Below are 23,033 nucleotides of genomic sequence, written 5' to 3'. Positions count from 1 at the left end.
TATTCATATTGCGTATATACGGGCGCAAACAAACGATTTGTCTTAATATTGTAAAGCAATACCTTGCAAAAGCGTGTTTAAACAAAATTAATTAATTAACGCCATCTGTGAACACGTAGAATACAACGAGCGTTGCGTTTAACCTTAAAATTGTGAATCATAATTTGTCAAAAGCGTATTTGATAAAATAAATAAAATAATGCCATCTATGAACACGTAGATTATAACGTGCTTTACGTTTAACCTTAAAATATAACAAAATATTAATATTTAAAACCAACGCTTCTCTAATTGCACAATTTGAATATTAAATACAATTACACAAATGCTATATAAGATTTTTTTATTTTGCTAGACGTGATACTAGTGCTTCGTGCATAATAAAAAAGTGCTACCATTAGGACAAAACAATTTTTTTTGGTGGCTTGGGTTTCATGTTTACCACATTTTTTGAACAAGTTATTGGCAAATATAATTTGTTTTTATTAAATAACGATAAAAAATACTACTATCAGATAAAAAATAATATATACAGGGTTTTCCAATAAGAGGTGTTATTTTGAATAGCCCGCTATTTCGGTAGATGTTACTTTTGAAGCTGTCATTTTTTGTTATTTGAAAAGTAAAAACTACACCATTAATAAAAATGGAACGATACACGCTTCAACGACGCATTGAAATTATTAAAATTCACTTGAGTGAATAAAATGCAAATCATCTTGAGTGATGAGGCCCATTTCCAGCTTGGTGGCTTCGTCAACAAGCAAAATTGTCGCATCTGGGGCTCTGAAAACCCAAGAGTTATTGTTAAAAAGCTTCTTTATCCTCAACGTGTGACTGTTTGGTGCGGCTTATGGTCCGGCGGCGTCATTGGACCTTACTTTTTCGAAAATGGATTGCGCTATGATGATTTTTTATGGCCGGAATTGGATGATATTGATCTGGACAACGTTTACTTTCGACAAAACGGCGCTACGTGCCACACAAGCAACAAAACCATTGATCTTTTACGATTGAATATCAAAATAACACCTCTTATTGGTAAACCCTGTATATAGATATTAAATGTATTTGTACACTATATTCTATGTTTTTGGTCTGACAGTGTATTTTTTGTGTTTTATAAAAAAAATACATATATTCGTCAATAACTTACTTAAAAGATGTATTATAATAATCTCTATATATCACTTTTCATAGTCAATATTCTAACTACAAAGGGAAATTTATTTAAATATTATAAAGTTTCCTTAACGAAGTTTTTTTTATTTAATGCGATACATTGCAAATTAATGCAAAATCATGTGCTTTTGCACCATAAATAAATAATTTAAATAAAAAATATCGGTTTTCACTTTACGCTTGCATTTTTTTCTAAGCCTAGAAGAAAAGTATTTTGCCTAAAAAAATACTTTGAAGTGTAAAATCTTCTACCTACGAACCTTTTTATGATTCGTTTTTTATTGCATAGTGTGGAAAATTAAGTTTTTAAGACCCTGAGCTAAAAACATTTTAATATTTATGTCTACACTTCACGAAATAAAATAAAACATGCATTTTGTTTTCGTCACCAATATTATGCCAAGTTATAAAACAAAATTATAGGTAAACCCACTTTTCTAAGAAAATATTTCACAATTCTAACAATAATTATTAATTATTTGTAATAACTTTCCATTTGTCCGTGTCTCGTGTTTTGTGTTACTAACAAAACCATTTAATAAAATAACAAACATGAAAATTAATATGTTTAAGTTTTGCCTTCCTTTCCAATATCTTGCTTCACTGCGAAAAATCAAATATATATTATTTACGGTATTTTCTCTACAGTTACATAAATTAATTAATGGCCCTCCGACAATTTTTGAAGAATAAAAAATCTAAGATTAAATGTAATATGATTTAAAACATAAAATTCTCGGCTTAGAACATATATGCATTTACATCACGTTTTAGCTGACATATACCCAACGTTGCTCGAAGAAATCTTAAGTGAAATTGAAACAGAGGAAGACCTTTAGAAGAAAAACAAATTTGGACATAGGAAATCAATTAAAGTCCTTAAAAAAATACATTTTAACTTTTCGTGGGCAATTAGTGTACCAAAATCCAGTGTTGACAGTACGTGTTCTAAATGTCTATTAGTTTAATTTAAACCATTCTCATCAATTTGTAGCCACGATCGGTGTACCTCAAGAGTCTAATTTAGGGCCGATTTAATTTTCATCTAGCTGTCGGGTACCCGGCGTTGTTCATCTTTTCTCTACTTTCAAGAAATATAATATCCATCTATTATATATATATATATAAACCTTCCGGAAGAATTTCTCTAAATGATAGTGAAACCCCTATCAAAGTCCGTTGCATAGTTTAGAAGAACGAAGCGCACAAACAGACAGACGCGGATAGTGACTTTGTTTTATATTATTTAGATATATTGTACGATGACGCATTTACTAAAAGTTTATCAGGAAACGGACTAGTTCATTATGATTGGGAATGTTTCTGGATGTTCCAGAACGTTTCAGACTATTCCCAAATCGGATGTTCTGGAATGTTGTGGAATGTTATCGAATAATCGGGACTGTTCTAGAAATTTCTATAGGGCGAAACTTCCAGCCCTTATATCTTCAAAAGCACGCCCTTCAGGTAAAAACGGGAACCTTCTTCATGGATGGGCGATAGAGGGCTACCACACCATATAACTCCCTTGATCGTACCGAGACTCGTTTCTGAGTTTTAGCAGTATACTTACTTTTATAATATACATTGATTAATGGCACAATATAGAAAGAACAGAAAAATTATAAGATTTGTACAGAGTTAATGAAGAAGAAACAAAAAAAACCTTTTAAGCAGTGGCCTCTTTACAATACGCACTGCTAAAGTGTTTAATAAGTTGAGGTTTATACTTCAATATAGACAAATTAAAAACATCAGCTAACATAGCATAAGAGTTACCAATGGCGTGTAATATATGTATGGCAGAATTGTAGCTTGAAACTGTTACATACATACATACCATGGAATCTTGATTTAATGGTAGGAAGATGAAAAATAAGCAACATTAATGTATCATAGCTTTTCAACTGTAGTAAAAATAATGTAGGTATATACGCAAAATATTTATAAAGATGTTATAATCTTCATAAGGTGCTAGCTAAAGTCACCGGTGTTGCCCGGGCTGTACGCATAGCTTTTCGAAATCAGACCTAGACAGTAATTTTCCTATTATTTTTATTTCATTTCATCAAGAAGTATCAAAATTTTGCTTTAAGGCGTTTTTTTAATCTTGCGAAGACAGTTATCTTCCTCTTATTTTGAAGGTCAAGTGTGTAATACTATACTATTAAAAACCAAACACACACACACCAGGATCATTTTCTTTATATAAATACAATCTTCAATTGAATCATAAAAATCGTGATAATAATTTGAATAATACATACATATAATGGAGGGCCAAGTCAAGCAGAGAGAAATATCAGAAGTATTTAATAATTCGGACAAATACGTGACAATTTATATTTTTTCTATTTGAGTTTTATTTAATTTTTAATTTCTGAAAATACCTAATAATGAAAAGGTTTGCGGTGATTTTTCTGGAATTTTTATCATTGAATGTTACTAATGTTGTTTTAATTGTAGGGCAAAGGCACCGGTTCTGGTCACAGAACACTGCTTTATGGTAACGCCATTCTATTGAGACATCAAAACAGCGATATGGTAAGAAAAAAACCTAACTTAATTTTTACTTACACTATTCTTAAATGAAATAATTATGTAAATGTGAATCTAACGCTTTGATTGGGTAACTATGCTCAGGGTGAAACCATAGTATCATATTCAAAATTATATTCATAACTTCATCCTGGGGTGGAAATTGACATCAAAAATGTTCTCCACTGGCTAGAATCCTTATCCATTAATAACTATATCCCAGGGTGGAAATTGGCCTCCACGAAAATGTTATCCACTAGCTAATGACAATCCTTCACCAAAAACAACTTCATCCCTGGCTTGAAATTGGCCTCTTCGAAAAATATTCTACACTGGCTATGTAACTTGACCATTACTAACTTCTTCTCACGGTGGAAACTGGCCTCCTCCTAAAAGTTCTACCTTCCTTAGCTATTAATAACCATCATCCCAAGGTGGAAATTTGCCTCTCTCAAATATGTTCTCCACTGGCCACGATCCTTAGCAAGTAATAACTAAAAAATATTCTCCACTGGCTATGTACCTTGACCATTACTAACTTCTTCCCACGGTGTAAACTGGCCTCCTCCTAAAACGTTCTACGTTCCTTAGCTATTGATAACCATCATCCCAAGGTGGAGATTTGCCTCTCTCAAACATGTTCTCCACTGGCTACGATCCTTAGCCATTAATAACTTCATCCTAGGTTGGAAATGATCTCTTTCAGAAATGTTCTCAAGTAGCTAAAATCTTTGTCTTTTCGCCTTCATAGGCCTTATGAGATTTTTGTAATTTAATGATTGTAAAAAAAACATGAATTGAAAAATCAACATATGTATTTAAAACAACAATGTTTTCTTTACATGTCTTTAATGCAGTTGGTAAGTTAAAAAAATATACTATAAGAGATATCAATTTAGGTTATTATGCCGCGTTTTGCTTCCTCCTTCTTTAGCCAAACTTTCGGACAGTTCTACAATGTCCATCATCAGGGCAGATGTAAATTATGATTGTGAAATGTGTGTAGAATGTATGTATGTAGAATTGATGCAGTTTAGTGAGGATTTTTAGCGACTGTATTTCGGTACAAAATTAAATGAATATTGTTTTCCGCATTTAGTTTTGATGTAGTCTTCAAGTATCCCCATCGCGTCGTGTCTCTTAATACTAATGTTTTGTTGTGGGTTTATTTACCTGCGAATGTCATATTAAAAAAAAATGTTTTCCAAATGATGCTGTCTTCGATTTTTTAGCTGGTAATGTGTTATGTTTACAAATCAGTGATGATTGTTTCTGTACCTTAATGTTTTCACTGTTTTCAGTATCTGGCTTGTCTATCAACATCATCGTCCAACGACAAGCTGGCATTCGACGTGGGTTTGCAAGAACATTCGCAGGGAGAGGCGTGTTGGTGGACTGTACACCCAGCCAGCAAACAAAGGTAAATAGCGTAATATTATGGTAAACGTGTGTAGTGTTAAGGCGAAGCTTATGCAATATAACTGCAATCAATTTGATAATTGAAAAAACAATGCAACCAATTCGATGTAATGAAAATAACAATGAAAAATTATTGTAAGCAATAATTATTTACCTGAAAGATAATTCAACACAATTATTATCAATTTTGCATAATTGTAAAAGAAGCAATATAATTGTATTCAATTAGATATAATTGTAAACAATGCAATATAACTGCGATCAATTCGATAATGAACATCGAACTCTAAGCAGAATTCTTGCCTGAACAGACTACGCAATAATTACAATAGCGTATTATCCAAGGTCGATATTTTCAGTTGCAAACTTACCAAATACAAGAGGTCCATAAAAGAATATTTCTCTGATGGTTTGTGAATATTTTTTATGTCTCTATTGTTTATCTCTCTATTATGATTTGATTTATATCTACAACTTCTCTCCATGGCTATAAATGTTTTGTTTTGTAATTTTTCGTTTTATATAATCTTTTGTTTTGTATAAATTTTTTAATTCATTATTCCTTTCTCACAAATTTAAATAATATGCTGTCTCAGTTAAAGTCACAAGGAAGAAATCCATAATTGGTTTTATTTTACTATATAATACTTATGTACAAACTGATTAAATGTAAACTGTCGTTTTCCCGAAAATGAATAAATAAATAAATAAATAATTGAAAAAAACAATGCAATATAATTGTAAACAATAAAAAATAATTATAAGCATTAATTATTCGCCTAAAAGACAATTCAACACAATTATTATCAATTCGGTATAATTGTAATAGATACAATTCAACACAAATCAATTGAATATATTTGTAAACAATGCAACATAATTATATCGATTCGATATACTTACTTGTAAATAATTGTAAATTAAACAATTGGACAATTTATTATAACAATATAAATTTCATTTTAACAAACCCTCAATGGGAGACACTGAAATGAAAACTGTCAAATATGTCAAACGTTATCTGATTTAATTTTTCAGATCCGAGGGTGAGAAGGTGAGGGTCGGTGATGACCTTATTTTGGTGTCAGTTGCTACTGAAAGATATTTGGTAAGTTTCATTAGCTATCTACTTATGTCTGTAAATCCTAGTCACATTGATCCTTGGTTTCCTACCGCCCCCCCCAAACCCTTTTCACTGATCCTTAGTTTCCTACCGACACCTCAAACCCTTTTCACTGATCCTTAGTTTCCTACCGACCCCTCAAACCCTTTTCACTAATCCTTAGTTTCCTACCGACCCCTCAAACCCTTTTCACTGATTCTTAGTTTCCTACCAACCCCTCAAACCCTTTTGACCGATCCTTAGTTTCCTACCGACACCTCAAACCCTTTTCACTGATCCTTAGTTTCCTACCGACCCCTCACACCTTTTCCCCCCTTTTGCACGTTCTTATAGGCCCCTTATATCAGCATTTTTGTAACGGTATCACTTGCCAGGGCCACCAGGGAGCAACTTCGAAGAAGTACCTAAATATCTTTCATAGCGAGGATAAGGACTGACTTATATACGGGGCAATATTGATTACATCCGTTGTACCTACCTAAGGGTTAATTTTTTTTTTGATTTCGCTCCATTACTGATGACGGTTTCCTTATGTAGACACAAGGAGCGTTATTGTTAGCGGCCTGATTCCAAAGGTTAACATGTTTTTTGTTTGTATTCCAGCACACAACCAAAGAGAATGAGGTGTCCGTCGTAAACGCAAGCTTCCACGTGACTCACTGGTCGGTGCAGCCCTACGGCACGGGCATCTCACGTATGAAGTATGTGGGATACGTGTTCGGCGGGGATGTGCTGCGCTTCTTTCACGGTGGCGACGAATGTCTCACCATACCCAGTACTTGGACCAAACAGGCGGGACAGAAGTAAGTCACAACACTGTCTATTTACTAAAGTTATCATTATCGTTTTTTAAAGATACGTTGGACACGTTTCTCGATAAACTAAGAACTCAAAGCAGGAGAAAATGGCAAAGTAGTACATAAATAAAGACAAAATTCGTGCAACGACGGAAACTGCATAACCCATCCGATCCGTATCGATGTTTCATGCCCTGATGCATCGACGAGTACGAAAAGTTTAAAAAATATGGCCAAGTGATACAGGTTAAATAGGGTCTGATAAATAATGACAAATAATTCGTCCAACGATGGAAACTGCTGAACCTCATCCGTTCCGTATCGCTGTTGCGTGCCCAGACGCATTGATGAGTATGACATATTGCAATCAGTAGAGGCAAGATAAAATTTGCGCCACTATGAAATTTTGGTCATACTTTCATCTTGGCGGTATAAATGAAGATCTGCAGAAATCACCCAAAATATAGTGGTTTTTTGAACAATACATGTTCACAAAGTAGGTCAAGTGAGGTATCGTTTACTTTGTTTTCATTCGTGCTGAATCGAATGAAACCACTCCCAAGTCGATAGTATCACAGGACAGGACAATACTTCCAGATTCGGACCAATTGCCCTAGTGTGAGCAGTAGTTTGGAGGGCAGGACAATGAACCAAGATTTTGTGCCAGAGACAAGCAGGCAAGCAATGGTAGTGTCTTTTCCCCACCACCGTACCCGGCCGCGTTGTCCACGTGTAAACGCGTTTGGACAAGACAGTAGGACAATAGATAGCCGCTCCACGAGTTTTCTCATATTTCGGATTAAAGATGTCCTGTTAATTAAACACTACAATACATTTTGATATAATATAGATTATATTTTTTGCGAACTCGCTTGTAACGTGCCTCGTCGGATATCCATGTTTATGTAGAATGGTTTTATTGTCCTATTGTCCTACCCTGCACAGTCGAGGCTGTTCATAGAGCAGAAGCAAGACAATATTGTATTGTCTTCAGAGTTGTCCTCGTGTGATCCGGGCATTGGTTAGATAAGACAGTAGTGTTTAGTAAAGAAAACCGGGCCAAGGTGACTACCTTGCGGTACGCCACTAGACGCACAGAAAGCTTCCAATAGCAAAGATTTTGTTTTAAACAGTTTACGATTTGATAAATAACTTGTTAACGATTTTAGCATATTATCTCTTATTCCTAGAACATATAGTATTTTCATTGATTCCAAAATATTTCATCAAAATGAAAATTCAACACACCTTTAAAAAGTGATATAGAGTCATTAAAATTGATGAAACAAAACTAGGTTAAATAGGTTACATAGGTAACACCATTTTGATAGTAGTTCATCGTATACTTTGTCAAAGGCCTTCGAAAAGTATTTATATATTTATTGCAATTAGGGTTTACACATATATTTTAACTAGCTTACGTGTACCCAGCGTTGCTGGGGGTTATCCTTAAGAGATAGACATATACCGTTTCAAACATTTCTGTAGGCCTTTTTAAAACATACAATTCCGTAGTACATTATTTTGATGTATCTCATAAGGTTTAGCCAGCGTTAGCAATGTAAGCGCCCGAAGATTTTTTTACTACTTGATTACAAAACATCGATTTTTCTCTACTTTCTTTAAATACAATATGTATGAGTTATATATATAAACCTTTTGGAAGAAATTCTCTAAATGACAGTGAAAACCCTATCAAAATCCTTTGCGTAGTTTAGGAGAACTAAGCCACAAACAGACAGACGCGGATTGCGACTTTGTTTTGTACTATTTACAGATATACCTTTTCACGAGATAGACTAGTTTACAAATATTTTATTTTAACATTTAAGGTTAATATATTTCGACAGGTACATTTCTTGATAAGTTGGAAGCTTAGTTAAATTTTTGTAGTTGGCTGTCATCCCATACAACGAAAGCGAATTTATGATTTACTTAATTGAAAATTAGAATGTTAAAATTCATATTTCCCAAATGTAGAAAGTTGCCTTTTATGGTAATTAAGGTGAATAAAAAGGTTTTAAGGCGATGCCATACGTAGTAATGCAAAATCACGTGTTTTTGGTTTGAAAATTTGGTCGCCTAGAAATGTTTCAGATGCTTTAATTAAATACTGCGAGTAGAATACATCTTGTCCTTTGAAATAATCGAGTATTTTTTAGATAACTCTTTTTATAAGCCCAGAAAAAAATAATGTAAAGGCCTATGAAAACTGCTTTAAAGTTCGAAATCTCCTACTTACGAACCCATTTTTGGTTATGATTTTATTGTATAATGTGGCAAATTAAGTTATTTATAAAATGATCGAAAAAAAATTAAATATTTATGCCTGAAAATCCACAAAATAAAATAAAAGGCACTTTTTGGCCATGTTTTTTTCTTGTATAAATCAAAACAGGCGAATGGTGTTAAGCGGGAATTTAAAATTTATCGCCATCTACGTAAGCGTTGTTATTGATAGCGACTCAATTTAAAATATTACACGACGTAGTATATCGCCTTCGCTATCGCTATCGAATAATTATCTAATGATCTTTCTAATCTTTTGTTTGATTTTGTTATTGTTATTTCCAGTATTGTGGTCTACGAGGGCGGCTCCGTCATGTCCCAGGCCAGATCTCTATGGCGCTTGGAGTTGGCTCGCACCAAGTGGGCGGGGGGGTTTGCCAATTGGCACCACCCCATGCGAATCCGTCACATCACCACGGGCCGGTATCTGGGAGTCAACGAGGCCAACGAACTGGTACTTATGTCCAGGTGAGTCTAAAGATTTTTTTTTATTTATTTAACTATTGTGTCCAGATATTATTAATTCATTTAAAGTATGTGCAATATTTCGGGCGACTAATTATTGCTTATAATTATTTGTTATCCTTTATGCTATGCATAAAACCTTGTCTTGTAAACATTAGTTTTTCATTAAAAAATAATAATATTTGACAAGTCAAAAATATTTCGCCAATAAATGAAGATATACAAGGTGTATCGGCACTAACCCGACAAACTTTAACCAGCTATTCCTTAGCACATTTGGAGTAAAAAATGTTATGGGCACTTTGCTGTCCGGTAGCATTTTTTTTCAATTAAAAACAAAAAAATTAAAAATTTCCACACTCCATCACTGTCATTGGCATTGTTTTTCGTGTTCAACAGCTGTTATAAGCAAGTATGTAGAAAAGCGTCTTCGCTCTTTCGCACACAATAAATAATAATAGTTAAAAATGAGACGAATGGTGCCGTGCCATTTCGTTGTGATTGTAAAAGCGCGCCAATATAGGTACACACGTACATTATTCAACGGAATTCGAATAAAATATTGCCAGATGGGTTTTCAAACTTTGACCAAGGATAGATAAAACAGTGGTGACATGTGGTGAAAATATGAATAGTAATTTTTTTATTAAAAAAAAAACGTTACCGGACAGCAAAGTGCACATAAGATTTTTTACTCCAAATATGCTAAGGAATAGCTGGTTAAAGTTTGTCAGGTACGTGCCGATACACCCTGTATATGTCTCGACGCCATCTAGTGAGGAATTTAGCACTAACAAAGCCTTTCCTACAAAAATAAAGTTGGTTGTTAACAGGTGGAAAAAATATAATAAGCAGTAATTGTTGATTGAAGTACTAGTACATATTGAATTATTTTGCGGTTTGGAAATAAGCCGACATAGCTCAGTTGTTACAGAGCACCTGACCGAACATTAGAAGGCTCGGGTTCGATTACCGTTGGCTGCATTCATTTTTACTTGGGAGATATTTTCAATTTGTATTAGTATTTCAGGCGACTAATTATTTGTTATCCTTTGTGCTATGCATAAAACATTGTCTTATAAACATTAGTTTATCATTAAAAATAGTAAAATTTATTTTGTTAAAATTGTTAAAAGAGTGCCGACCTCCGTGGCCGAGCGGTAAGGCTCTTGACTAATCCGAAGGTCGCGGGTTCAAATCCCGGCATGCGCAATTAAATTTTATCAAATAATTTAAAATAATATACAGTATACTTCCGGCACATTCCAGAATGTAAAATACTCTCAGTATCGTCCTGGTGTAAGACCACCATTCAGAATTAAAACGTTTCTTGAACATGGATTTCGCCGTGTTTGGTGACTAGATCTGAATATCCAGGTACTTCCCCACATTCCTCTTCCCCATCTCCTTCCCCTCTCCTCCACCTTCAGCCTCACAACATACCCCAATATATGCCATAGTCTCACTGGCTCTAGAAGGCTAGGAGCAGTTGGGACTCGTACCGATTCACATTAAAAAAATATATATATAGGGTGTCCGGGGGTAAAGTGCACTAACTTCGAGAGGTGATTCTACATGATGGTAGGAGTAAAAAGATAATCGAGTACCTTTTTTGAAATTCCAACTTTTTTTCCATAAATATATTTTTTTAACATTTTTACAAGAATATGTACATTTATATGTATACATGGTGTCCGGAAACTCGTAGTACAAGCCGGAAACTGGAGAATGTATACCACACAGGGAACCCAAATAAACATAAAGTTTTTTGATTTGAGCATTTTTATAAAAAAAAAAAACCAAAAAAAAAATATTTTTCGGCTATTTCAGGGTTCAAATTTTTTCGTCATTATTTGTTTTACTTTTAAATTTTTAAATGGTTTTAATTAGTTGGGTACTTTGATCTTCAGTAATAATTTATAAGAATTTGATAAAAAAAAATCAACTTCTGACTCGATTTACTCGAAAACGAAAGCTCAAATCAAAAAAAAAATGTACTACAAAATCTACTCCAAATGTGATGTAGATTCACCAGTTTCCCGCTTGTACTACGAGTTTCCGTACACATGTATATATGTAAAATAGATATTGATTATATTCGTAGTCCTCCTCACTAGGAGATCCTGTGTTGAGGGGACTAGGTTTTGGAAGTTTTCAGCGACTTCTATAGTTCGGCTTCATGTTTTGGGTAAGGTTTTACAGAAACTTCTACGACTATGTTTTAAATATGCTAGTAAGTTCTTTATCCGGTAGTTCCTTAAGCCAAGATTTAATGTCCATAATGTAGTTATTTTTTGTTTTGAATTGTTTGATACTAAGTAGGAGTTTGTTATATACCTTTACTGCTAAAAATTCAGAGCTTCTTTGTCCAAAGGTAGAGTTACACTTTGGTATATTTAGTATCTCTGTTTGTTTGGCTCTGGTTTTATGAGTATGTAAGGTGTTTGCCTGTAAATCATTTTTGAGGTGATGTACCAGAATGCTTTTGGCATAGATTTCCTGTATACTTGGAATGTCAAACTGTTTAAAAATTTGTGTTGTTGACGTCCTTATGGGAACTTTTAGTATGGTCTTTGTGATGCAATTCTGAGTTACCTTCAGTTGTTTAACGTGTTTTGATGCTACTGAGCCCCATCCTATTATTCCATATTTCAATTTAGAGTGGCATAAAGCATAGTATACTCTCTTTAAATCCCGAGTTGACAAAATGTTTCGTAATTTTCTGAAGAATTAGATGAGTTTTGTTAGCTTTTTTGAGGTTCGATCAATGTGTGAATCCCAGTGTGGTTTTTCGTCAATTTCGATCCCGAGATATTAAATGCTTTTGGTTTGTGTTGTTTACGGGCAGGAACATTGAGGAATATTGTTTTGACATTAATGTAATTTGAGTGTATGCTCATTCGTTGATTGTCCTCTTTTGTTTTTGGAGAAAGTTAGATATTTGGTTTTATTCGCATTTAATGTAAGGGAGTTAGCTTTAAGCCAGTTTTGAAGAACAGCTAGGCCATGTTCAGCCTCCTTATAGGTGCTTGTGTAATCTTGTTTGTGGAATATAATAACAGCGTCATCTGCAATGCTCATTATGTTTCCTTTGATGGGAAGATTCATCAGGTCATTTATTTAAATTAGAAATAGTATAGGTCCTAATACGCTTCCCTGGGGGACACCGTACTTAATTGGTAGAGTTTTGCCCCTTCTTTTACCAATGTGTACAAATTGTTCTCTTCCAGTTAAGTAACTTCTAAGTAGGTTTAGAGTTGTTTCGGTTATTCCATTTTTTTAGTTTTAAATACAGTATTTCATAGTCAATTGTATCGAAAGTTTTCTGAAGATCAATGAAAACTGCTAAGCATTTTTTGCCGTCATCCATATTTCTAATGATTGTATTTGTTACATTAGCTATTAGCGTCACCAATACTCAAGTTTTTTCTAAAAACATACTGCGTAGATGATAATATTTTATTAGAATCCAAAATGTAAGCACTTGTTTTTTTATTAATTTTTCCAATATTTTCGATAGTATAGTTAAAATACTAATTGGTCGATAGTTTAATGTATCATTTTTATATATTGTTATGATGGTAGCAATTTTAAGACAAGCGGGAAAAATACCTTTAGATATTTACAGATTTAAAAGGTACGTCAGTGGGTGGATTATCTCATTTTATAGATATTTAATTGATTTGTTTGATATTAGTTAAATTCCCGATGAAGTGTTTATATTTAGTGAGGCTATAATATTTCTCATTTCATCACATTTTATATTGACTATATTGAGGCTGTTTTCTTGATTTACATCGTCAATCATCAAAGTTTTTTCGACAGCAATTGAATTTTGTTTAGTTTTTATTTGCTAAGTTAGAGCCTATATTGCAAAAATAGTTGTTTATAAAGTCAAGAAGTTTGTCCGGGTGTTCTGTAAAAGATGTGGGAATCTCATCAATGTTTAATTTTTGGGGTTTTTCTACGTGTGCTAGACATCACTATTTTAGTTAGTTCACAAATGCCCCTCTTAAATTATGCTTGATGGAAAATTGATGATGGTCATCACTATTTAATATTTATTGCATCGTTATCTATTGATTATGTCACTAAAATTGACATTTAATGTTTTGATGACTTTAATTGGTTTTTGCGCAAAAATCACTCACACTTTGATATCTTTAACAAATTTTTTTGATCCTTCAATCGTAGAACGTTTAAACTTTAATTTAATCGATTTATTGTGCCTTCAAACAATTCCTATTTATTTTTCGGCTACTTTATAAGGGACGCGGAAATTTACGATTTCAGCACTACATTTAACCATAGATAATGAGCATTTGTTGTGGGATTTTTGCTCTATTTGAAACGAGTCGTGTTTTATTAAATATTTTCACCATTTTCGCCTAATTATTTTACGTTTATTAACATTAGCGCACTCCCTCTAACAATCGTATTTACATATCTCCCTTTCAAACCATCTTTGAGCGCTTACTATGGGGCCAATATTACAAATATATTAGGAAAAACACTTTCTGCAAGTTATGCTTTAAAAAATTAAGATGTATTGTTTGTTTGTCTGTATAAAAACTCGATTCTTTAAAGATATAAGAAGTTGCTGAGGACAAATTTGCATTACTACAAACATTTGTGTATTTTTTTTGTTGGAAACCCTTTACGTAAATCGATTTCATCTCTGATGCAACAATCTAATTTCCAGGAATGACGCCACGACAGCTTCCTCCACCTTCTGTTTGCGCCAGGAGAAAGACGACCAGAAGGTGGTGCTCGAAGACAAGGATCTGGAGGTGATCGGTGCGCCCATCATCAAATACGGTGACTCCACCGTTATCGTACAGCACTCGGAGACGGGGCTGTGGCTCTCATATAAGGTAATATCATTGGCTACTTCCTGACTAAAGCCGCTCAACACCTTGAGGGAAAAATGGGAAACGCATGTATGAAATCAATAGTGACATCAATTATTTATATATATATATATATATACGCCTAAAAAGGCTTTTACATAAAAGTGATACATGATGCAGTGTACATAGGAAAATATCTGTATTATACAGGAGATACTGACAGTAAATAGATGTAATCCATTGTAAAGTAGGTACAAAATACACAATTGTAAAATTGTTATCACAAGTATAATGAGAAAATATGAAGCAATATTAGTAAAACGTAAGAGTAACATAAAGTAAAAAATAAATTACAACAACACTACACAGACAAAACATTAAAACTAATTTACCAACGCTACCCTAATTTGTAGGATTCGACAAAGTGTTGGTGTAGATTATGCTTAATTCTATAAATGGAGTCAATAAATAAATCAATAGCACCCCCAAACTTGTTGCCCAGATCATGCATCCTATTGTCAGTGAGTGTGTCTGATAGTTGGTTGTGTATGTATTGCAGAAGAATGTTATATTTTGTCATGTATTCCTAGTCGGCACATGGAATTTAATAGTGGCGACGATGGCAGGACTATCAATTAAGTTGTTAATGACTCTGTGTAACACAACCAGGTCTGAAATAATTCTCCTGTCAGACAGTAGATGCAATTGATTCATCAAGCTGACATAATTAATGTAATCAATAGGAATTCGACAGCATCGAATTTGACAGCATCAACCAGTTTCCGATAGTAATATAGCAACTAGAAAGGACTATTTTGAGTGACTGGACGCAAAATAGTCCTTTCTAGTTGCTATATTACTATCGGAAACTGGTTGATGCTGTCAAATTCGATGCTGTCGAATTCCTATTGATTACATTAATTATGTCAGCTTGATGAATCAATTGCATCTATGACTATTTTGCGTCCAGTCACTCAAAATATATTCCTTTCGCCCGGCAATGACTTGCGTACAAAAGAAAAAGCAAAACGAATATATCATCAGTCATGAGTCATCTCATACATTCCTTTGATTTCAATCTGCTGTGTTTCTTCTGGATAGATCTAAGCGAGCTTCCAGAAGGAACTAAGTAATATTCACTTCCCCAGAGCAGCACTGGTTTGCGGGAAAGGGTCTAAATCAGAGGTTCCCAAACTTTTTTGCCCCGTAGACCACTTGCCAAATATTTTTTTTCCCGTAGACCCGCTGCCAACCGAATATTGATTTTTCCTGTAACTATTAACCTCCTATGTGATAATCATTAATTTTTTTAGTAAAAATATTCCCTTCCCTTGCCTGCTCAACAACCGGGTGGCGGTATAGTTGCTCTGTGTTTACATTGTGCAGACAGGGGCACCCTTGTGAGGTATTACGCCAAATGAAAATGAAGCAGGATAAGCAACGGGAATTTCTTTCTGTAGCTGGCCCTACAGAACTGCCCCTTAAGTTCTTTGTCAGTGCTTATTCCGGGTCAGTTCTTCTTGTCACATTCCGATTCTTCAACGTTGCATTTCCATTGTCAAAATGTCCTCAAACTTAGTTTTGAAGTCTGTGTGAAGTGCATTTAAATGTTGAACGTCATTATTACCCTGGGTGTTTTTCAAAAACAAGTTGGGGAACTAGGAAAATTCGCGGCTTCCAATGTGCAATGTTTTGCTTGAATATATTAATTCTGACGAGTAAAGGAACGTAAGCTCTTTTATGTACCTCAATTAACAAATTTACGAAATATAAAAATACAAATATCAAATAAGTAATTTCTCAGTCTATTATATTTGTGTTAGGTATATTGTGTCATTTACGGAACTCCTAAATGTTGGCTTGAGGTAAATGGGGGTCCGCTCTTATGTACCCCTATTTGAATCTCGTGGACCCCAAATTTTTTTCTCGCCGACATAGACCCCCAGCATGCCGATATCGACCCCTGGGGGTCCATATAGACCACTTTGGGAACCTCTGGTCTAAGGAATGTATGAGGCAACTCGTGACTAGCAGTACATTTGTTATACCCCTCTATAAATGCGCAAACAATTGCTAACTGCAGAGATTACATCCTATTAATAATGCAGCCCAAGCAGTTAGTAATTACTTATGCTAATAATAACATTACTATGGGAAACAGTGATGCTGTAAGAAGAAATGATCTTTTGATGAGAGGTCTAGAATACGTTATGAATCCCAATAAATTTACTTCATAAATTTTATATTGCCCTTTTGACTGCTTAATTATTTATTTGATAGTTGGAGACAGCTTTGAGGTGCGTTGTGCGCTAATACGTAAACAAATAATATCACATAAATTATATATAAGTTGACTAGCGCTTTTCAACAGGCACAGGTTTACTAGACTATTTATGTACAATTTTGTACCCTTTTAATTGCTATCCAAACAAACAACTCTTTCAATCAAAACATTAAACATTATTTTTCAGTCGTACGAGACGAAGAAAAAAGGAGTTGGTAAAGTGGAAGAGAAACAGGCGGTTCTGCATGAGGAGGGAAAGATGGACGATGGATTAGACTTCTCCAGGTCTCAGGAAGAAGAGTCCAGGACTGCCAGAGTCATCAGGAAGTGCTCTTCGCTCTTCACAAAGTTCATCAAGTAAGCACTGGTTCATTATATTATTTTTTTAGCGCTTTCGGTTACCTATGCAATACTCAACAGCTAAACGCCATCTATGGGTAACCTAACAGACTAATGTAGTGCCATCTATGGGGGACCTAGGTACACTGATATCAAGGGTGTTATTTATTGCTAATCAAATATTTAAATGGAGATCCTTTGCAGGAATAATATATATCCTCCAAGAAAAAATCATTCACTTAGGACGGATTGTTTCAGAAAATTTGAACAATACATCAAATTTCAAAGTTGATTTTCAAGTTCTGTAAAGGTTCTATTCAAGTTCTGTCATTATTTCAGTTTTGTGAAACAACTGGCCAGTTATGATATAATAACAAAACTTGAGTAGAACTTTCACAGAAGCTGAAAATTAACAAAAAATTTTGAGAGCGAGAGAAAGAGAGAGTAGAAAAATTTGAAGAGAAATAATGCATCAGAAAACAAAATAACACCGATTATCATGGTAAAATATAGGGTTTTCCAATAAGAGGTGTTATTTTGAATAGCACGCTATTTCGGTAGATGTTACTTTTGAAGCTGTAATTTTTTGACATTTGACAAGTAGAAACTACGCCATTAATAGAAATGGAACGATACACGCTTCAACAATGTATTGAAATTATTAAAATTCACTTGAGTGAATCAAATGCAAATCATCTTGAGTGATGAGGCCCATTTCCACCTCGGTGGCTTCGTCAACAAGCAAAATTGTCGCAATCTGGGGCTCGGAAAACCTAAGAGTTATTGTTGAAAAGCTTCTCTATCCTCAACGTGTGACTGTTTGGTGCAGTTTATGGTCCGGCGGAGTCATTGGACCTTACTTTTTCTAAAATGAGGCTGGATCAACAGTTACGGTGAATGGATTGCGCTATCGAGAGATGATTAATGATTTTTTATGGCTGGAATTGGATGGTATTGATCTGGACAGCGTTTGCTTTCAACAAGACGGAGCTACGTGCCACACAAGCAACGAAACCATTGATGTTTTACGATTGAATATCAAAATAACACCTCTTATTGGAAAACCCTGTATAAATGAAAAAAAAAACTTTGTTTTAAACCACTTTATTTGAGTTATATAAGTCGCCCAGTTTCGATTGCATTCCAAGGTTGAGTGCAACCGAAACCGGTCGACCCATATAACTCAAAAAAAGTGGTTTAAAACAAAGTAAAAAAAAATTCATCTACAAAATAAATTATTTCCTGTGGCAAAATTATAGTGACATCTGTTGACAATATTATTTATTATTATTAAATTTCAAAATATTGAAAAATATATTGATTTGTATAATTCTATTCTAGTGGTCTAGAAACGCTCCAGGAGAACAGGCGCCACTCTCTGTTCTTCGCCTCCGTCAACCTGAATGAAATGGTCATGTGCTTGGAGGATCTCATCAACTACTTTGCCCAACCCGAGGAAGACATGGGTAAGACCATCTCCCTGACGAAGGACATTAAAAACCTTGTCTCCGAATCCACTGGTCACAGGTTCGAAACCTGATGTGTGTATTTATTGACATTATTAGTAGCAGGCAATCTGGAATGTTGGAATCAGCCGTTGTAGCTAATGAACTGGCAGTCAGGTTCGGCCCTGTGTCGGCGCAATTGGAGCTGAGGAACCAAGATGCTGTGAATACCTAAAACCCCACTTAGCACTCTTGAGGTTTTTACCAGCTCCAGGCGCCGTTTGGCTCAGGACTAGGGTTGCCAGATGATAATTTGATAAAGGAGGGCAGATGGGTCCAAAAAGGAGGATTTTCTGTAAAAAAGGAGGACATTCAGAAATTAAACGAATTTTTTATATTATTTTAATCATATTTAGCTGGAAAGAAGTTCTTGGTTTTTTAACAAATAATTGTAAAAATCTTCACATTTCATGTTTTTGAAGTTGTACGGAGGAAGAATTAAAGATTTAACTGACTGCACACTTAGTATATTCCTCTCTTTGCTCCACTGAGTACTAATCAGTGAAAAAACTCTTTCCACATTTCCGTTATGGGCGCTTATACAAAAATAAAACTCACAGATCTTGAGCAGTTATAAGAAAAATTCAATGTTTTTAACACTTTTGAAGTAGATTTACCACTGCTCGTGCAACTTCAAATCATAATATCGTCGCATTAATTCGTAGACTGCGTAACTCCAAATTTTTCGAAAATACGTTTTTAATGCCATCTGGTGTTAAAGTTAGACCCGCATCGACTAGTAAAACTCGAAAATTTAAAAAAAAATTAACCTTTTAGATAAACACAAATTAGAAAACTGCGTAAAATTATGGTGCCATTTTTACTCGCGAATACTTCGTAACTCCTTAATTCAGTATTGGCCGGTGAGCCGTGCACGCTTGTTGTGTTTTTGACTGAGGAAATTTATTTACGGTGTAATAGTTTTACCGTGAAATTAACTGAGATAAGTTGATTAATCAATTTTGAACATTTTATAACCTTAATTTTAATTGTGAAGTCACGAATAGTGTTTTGTATCTGTAGTCTAAACTGACGTCTTCTGCACCGTGTGACGCTCTGCCGTAGCTCTCTTGTTTTATGTGCCTCTGCGGTTTCGTAAATACCTAATAGGTCCTTGTTCTGTGATTATCTCTTCTTCAAGGTCACCATCTCTTTGCAAGTGGATCTCCTCCTGATGCATATCCGGATCCGGTTCTTCACTGTCCTCTTCAAACAAACCCAAAATATTTACGGTGGAACGTGCGGCAATTCCATCTCGTCTCTCCTCAGACACAGTCCGTTCTCTGTCAGGCATCTTCCGCGGGTCAAGCACATGTCTTGGTATGCCATCTACTTCGATGTTGTTGACTGAAGTAAGTCCTGTCACCCTTCCATGCACGATGTGCATCTCCCATCTACTGGTTTAACCGCAAGAAGATCGCCCACTTAGAGCTCAGTCAATACTTCCTCTTCTATATTCACTTGCGCAGAAGGGTGTCTCCACGAGTGTGAAGTGTGAACTATACTAGACAGCGCAATACCTCGATCATCCTGACTTTTTGCAGCCAAAGATTGTACCGAAACACTGCCTGCAGGGGATCGCTTCCACTTCTGGCAGCAGTTCTCTTTATTGTTTGATGATGTCGTTCAACTATACCGTTTCCAGCTGGTCGGTATGCCGCGCAAAATCTTTGACGAACATTCCATCTCTTACACTTATCTGTAACACTGTAGGAACAAAATGCAGTACCATTGTCCATGAGAACTACTTTGGGCGGGCCTCTTTCCCGAAACACTTCTTCCAAATGTCTGATAATCGAAGCTGCATTATCTGATTCGATTTCCCGCCACACGGCAAATCTACTTGGACCGCAACCGATAAATGTGAGTAAACATTTCCTACCGAAATGAGTAACATCAACTGCCAAGCGACTCCAGGTTGTCACAACATTATTAAGATTACCCGCTTCATGGGATGATGGTAGAGGGTCAATTGTCCTGCATTGTACGCAGGAACGCACGCATCTATCGACGTCCTTTCTTCTCGCCTCGGGATCGACCAGCCGGGCAAGATGAAGCGTTCACTTTACTCCAAAGTGATGCTGAGCATGAAGAGTTTCTACGCTTAAAGCACATGTTTGCTCACCAGTTCCACTTTCAAGTCTCTCCCACCTATCTTCACACTCTGAGGAGTCTCTTTCACAACGTTTCCTGTCATGGCTACTCTTTGCCCGGGTCTTGCAAACCCTAGTAAGTACATCAGTTTTATTTCTACAGGACAACAAGGGTGATCGACAATGTCAGATCAAATTCTTCTACAATCTCCTTCATCAACTCCAAGCATCACTTAACGATCATCTCTGACACGACTACTCCCGGTCAGTGTAGATCTCACCCAGCACAAAACCGTCGCCGAATCTGTAATGATCTCCAGAGTTTGAAGATTTCACTTGAGAGTCAGATTTAATCCCTTAAGGAAGGAAAAGTACCAGCATTTACAAGACTTAAAACAGACATTAGAAAAGGATTACCACTCCTTTAACGATTACCTTCCGCATCATTAAAATCATTAAAATGCATCTAAATAGACTGCCTCGACATACACATACATTGTTGTGTTTTATTTTGTAAATGTAATATTCCTATCTCCCAAATTTTCCACTAGGTTGTTCATAAAACTGTTCGCAGAAAAGTATGTATCTTTTGTAAAATGCGTATCTCCATTCTCGGTTTTTACGTAAACTTCCTAACTCCGATTTGAAATAGAAAGCCTTAACTTACAAAAGTTTAATGATTGAAAATAAATTTCCAAATATATTATATGTTCGAAACATAAATAAAAAGAATAAGCCGTCTTTCATTTTTTTTCACGAGGTTTTTTGTGCCTCCTGTAAAATTTTACATTTGGGAGTTACGCATTCTACGAATTAATGCGACGATATGCTTCATCTTCATCTGATTTTGATTTAAGAAATTAAATTAAGTTACGTAGTTCGTAGCTACGTATGTCTTTCTAAAGCAATAGTTCCCTTGTTGCCCACATTTACATGGCAGTCGTAAACAGAACATTTTTGGCGTCAAAGTCGTCTCGCCCGCTGGTAAAACACGGGTATTTGGCTGTTTTATTAATATTTATTTAATTATTTATTTTAACGAGAGAAATTAGTTGGCAATATGCATTTTTTTTAGTCAAGGTAGGTGGAGGTCTGCACTAAAAAGTCAATAAAAAAACTTATATTTATTCAAAATTGCAAGTTTATTGGTTCTTACAAAAAACAAACGAGTTCTAGTTTCTAAACTTAACTGAATAATGACTTTGGATGTTGAAGCGTGGCACTGCATGTCCTCAGCATACTTTTCATACGATGGTACGTAACTACCGAATGCTAATCGCAAGCACGATGACATATGTTCGTCAGTTAGTCGATTGCGATATTTTGAATTCTACAAACTACAAATAAATAATAAAAAAAGAAGACATGAAAAATGGGAAATTTTTCTCGAGATCGACTCAAAAAGCACTCGCGATCGACCGTTTGAGCACCCCTGGTGTATGGTATAATATAAAATGCCAAATTTTCTCATATTAAGATAAACATTTTACTTTAAAAAAATGCGAGTAACCTCACCTTTCTTATAATATTACATAAATAACAGCTTTTTTTAATAATATTTTTGCTGAAATCTATAGCCCCCGGCGTTGCCCAGGCTTTCACATAGTTTTTTTCTCTTATTTTGAATGTCAAGTGTGCAAAATTTCATCACAAAGTATCAAAATTCTGCTTTAAAGAGTGGGAATATGAGATGCAGGTTGTTTATTGAAATCTCATCTAGATATTGATCTTCCTCTTGTTTGCCTGCCACAGACAATATTCTTTAAATAATACATAGATTAATATTTATTTTTCCAGAGCATGAAGAGAAGCAGAACAAGTTCCGCGCGCTCCGCAACAGGCAGGATCTCTTCCAAGAGGAGGGAATCCTTAACCTCATCCTCGAGGCCATCGACAAGATCAACGTCATCACCTCCCAGGGCTTCCTGGCCGGCTTCTTGGCGGGAGACGAGTCCGGACAGAACTGGGACATGATCTCTGGGTATCTCTACCAGCTGCTGGGTAAGGAATATTTCCACCGCATCAACCGTCATTCAACTATAAACCATAGAATTGCTTTCGCTAGGTTTTCTTCATATGGTGGAGGTCAAAGTGGGGTTGTTGACGCAACTATTAATCTTCCTTTAACATTGTCCTTGCATTTCCCATC

The 23,033-nt window shown here is 35.2% G+C and overlaps 1 protein-coding gene across 15 annotated transcripts in view; it reads left to right on the top strand.

Moving 5' to 3' along the window:
• Positions 1-23,033, top strand: part of RyR (Ryanodine receptor) — a 298,251-nt gene that overhangs the window by 102,985 nt on the left and 172,233 nt on the right. For all 15 annotated transcript variants that reach the window (XM_089649715.1, XM_089649711.1, XM_089649709.1 and 12 more), the window contains 9 exons: positions 3,649-3,726; positions 5,022-5,140; positions 6,178-6,247; positions 6,866-7,065; positions 9,634-9,816; positions 14,516-14,687; positions 17,135-17,304; positions 18,628-18,752; positions 22,682-22,885. In XM_089649715.1, the coding sequence (XP_089505841.1) occupies positions 3,649-3,726; positions 5,022-5,140; positions 6,178-6,247; positions 6,866-7,065; positions 9,634-9,816; positions 14,516-14,687; positions 17,135-17,304; positions 18,628-18,752; positions 22,682-22,885 (1,321 nt within the window). The remainder of the gene's footprint in view (positions 1-3,648; positions 3,727-5,021; positions 5,141-6,177; positions 6,248-6,865; positions 7,066-9,633; positions 9,817-14,515; positions 14,688-17,134; positions 17,305-18,627; positions 18,753-22,681; positions 22,886-23,033) is intronic.

The sequence above is a fragment of the Hesperophylax consimilis genome, chromosome 30 (genome assembly GCF_061612785.1).
Source record: "Hesperophylax consimilis isolate HC1 chromosome 30, BYU_Hcon_1.0, whole genome shotgun sequence".
In the NCBI taxonomy this organism is placed as follows: Eukaryota; Metazoa; Arthropoda; class Insecta; order Trichoptera; family Limnephilidae; genus Hesperophylax; species Hesperophylax consimilis.
The sequence above is the reverse complement of the archived record's forward strand: the minus strand, read 5'-3'. Positions and strand labels throughout refer to the sequence as shown.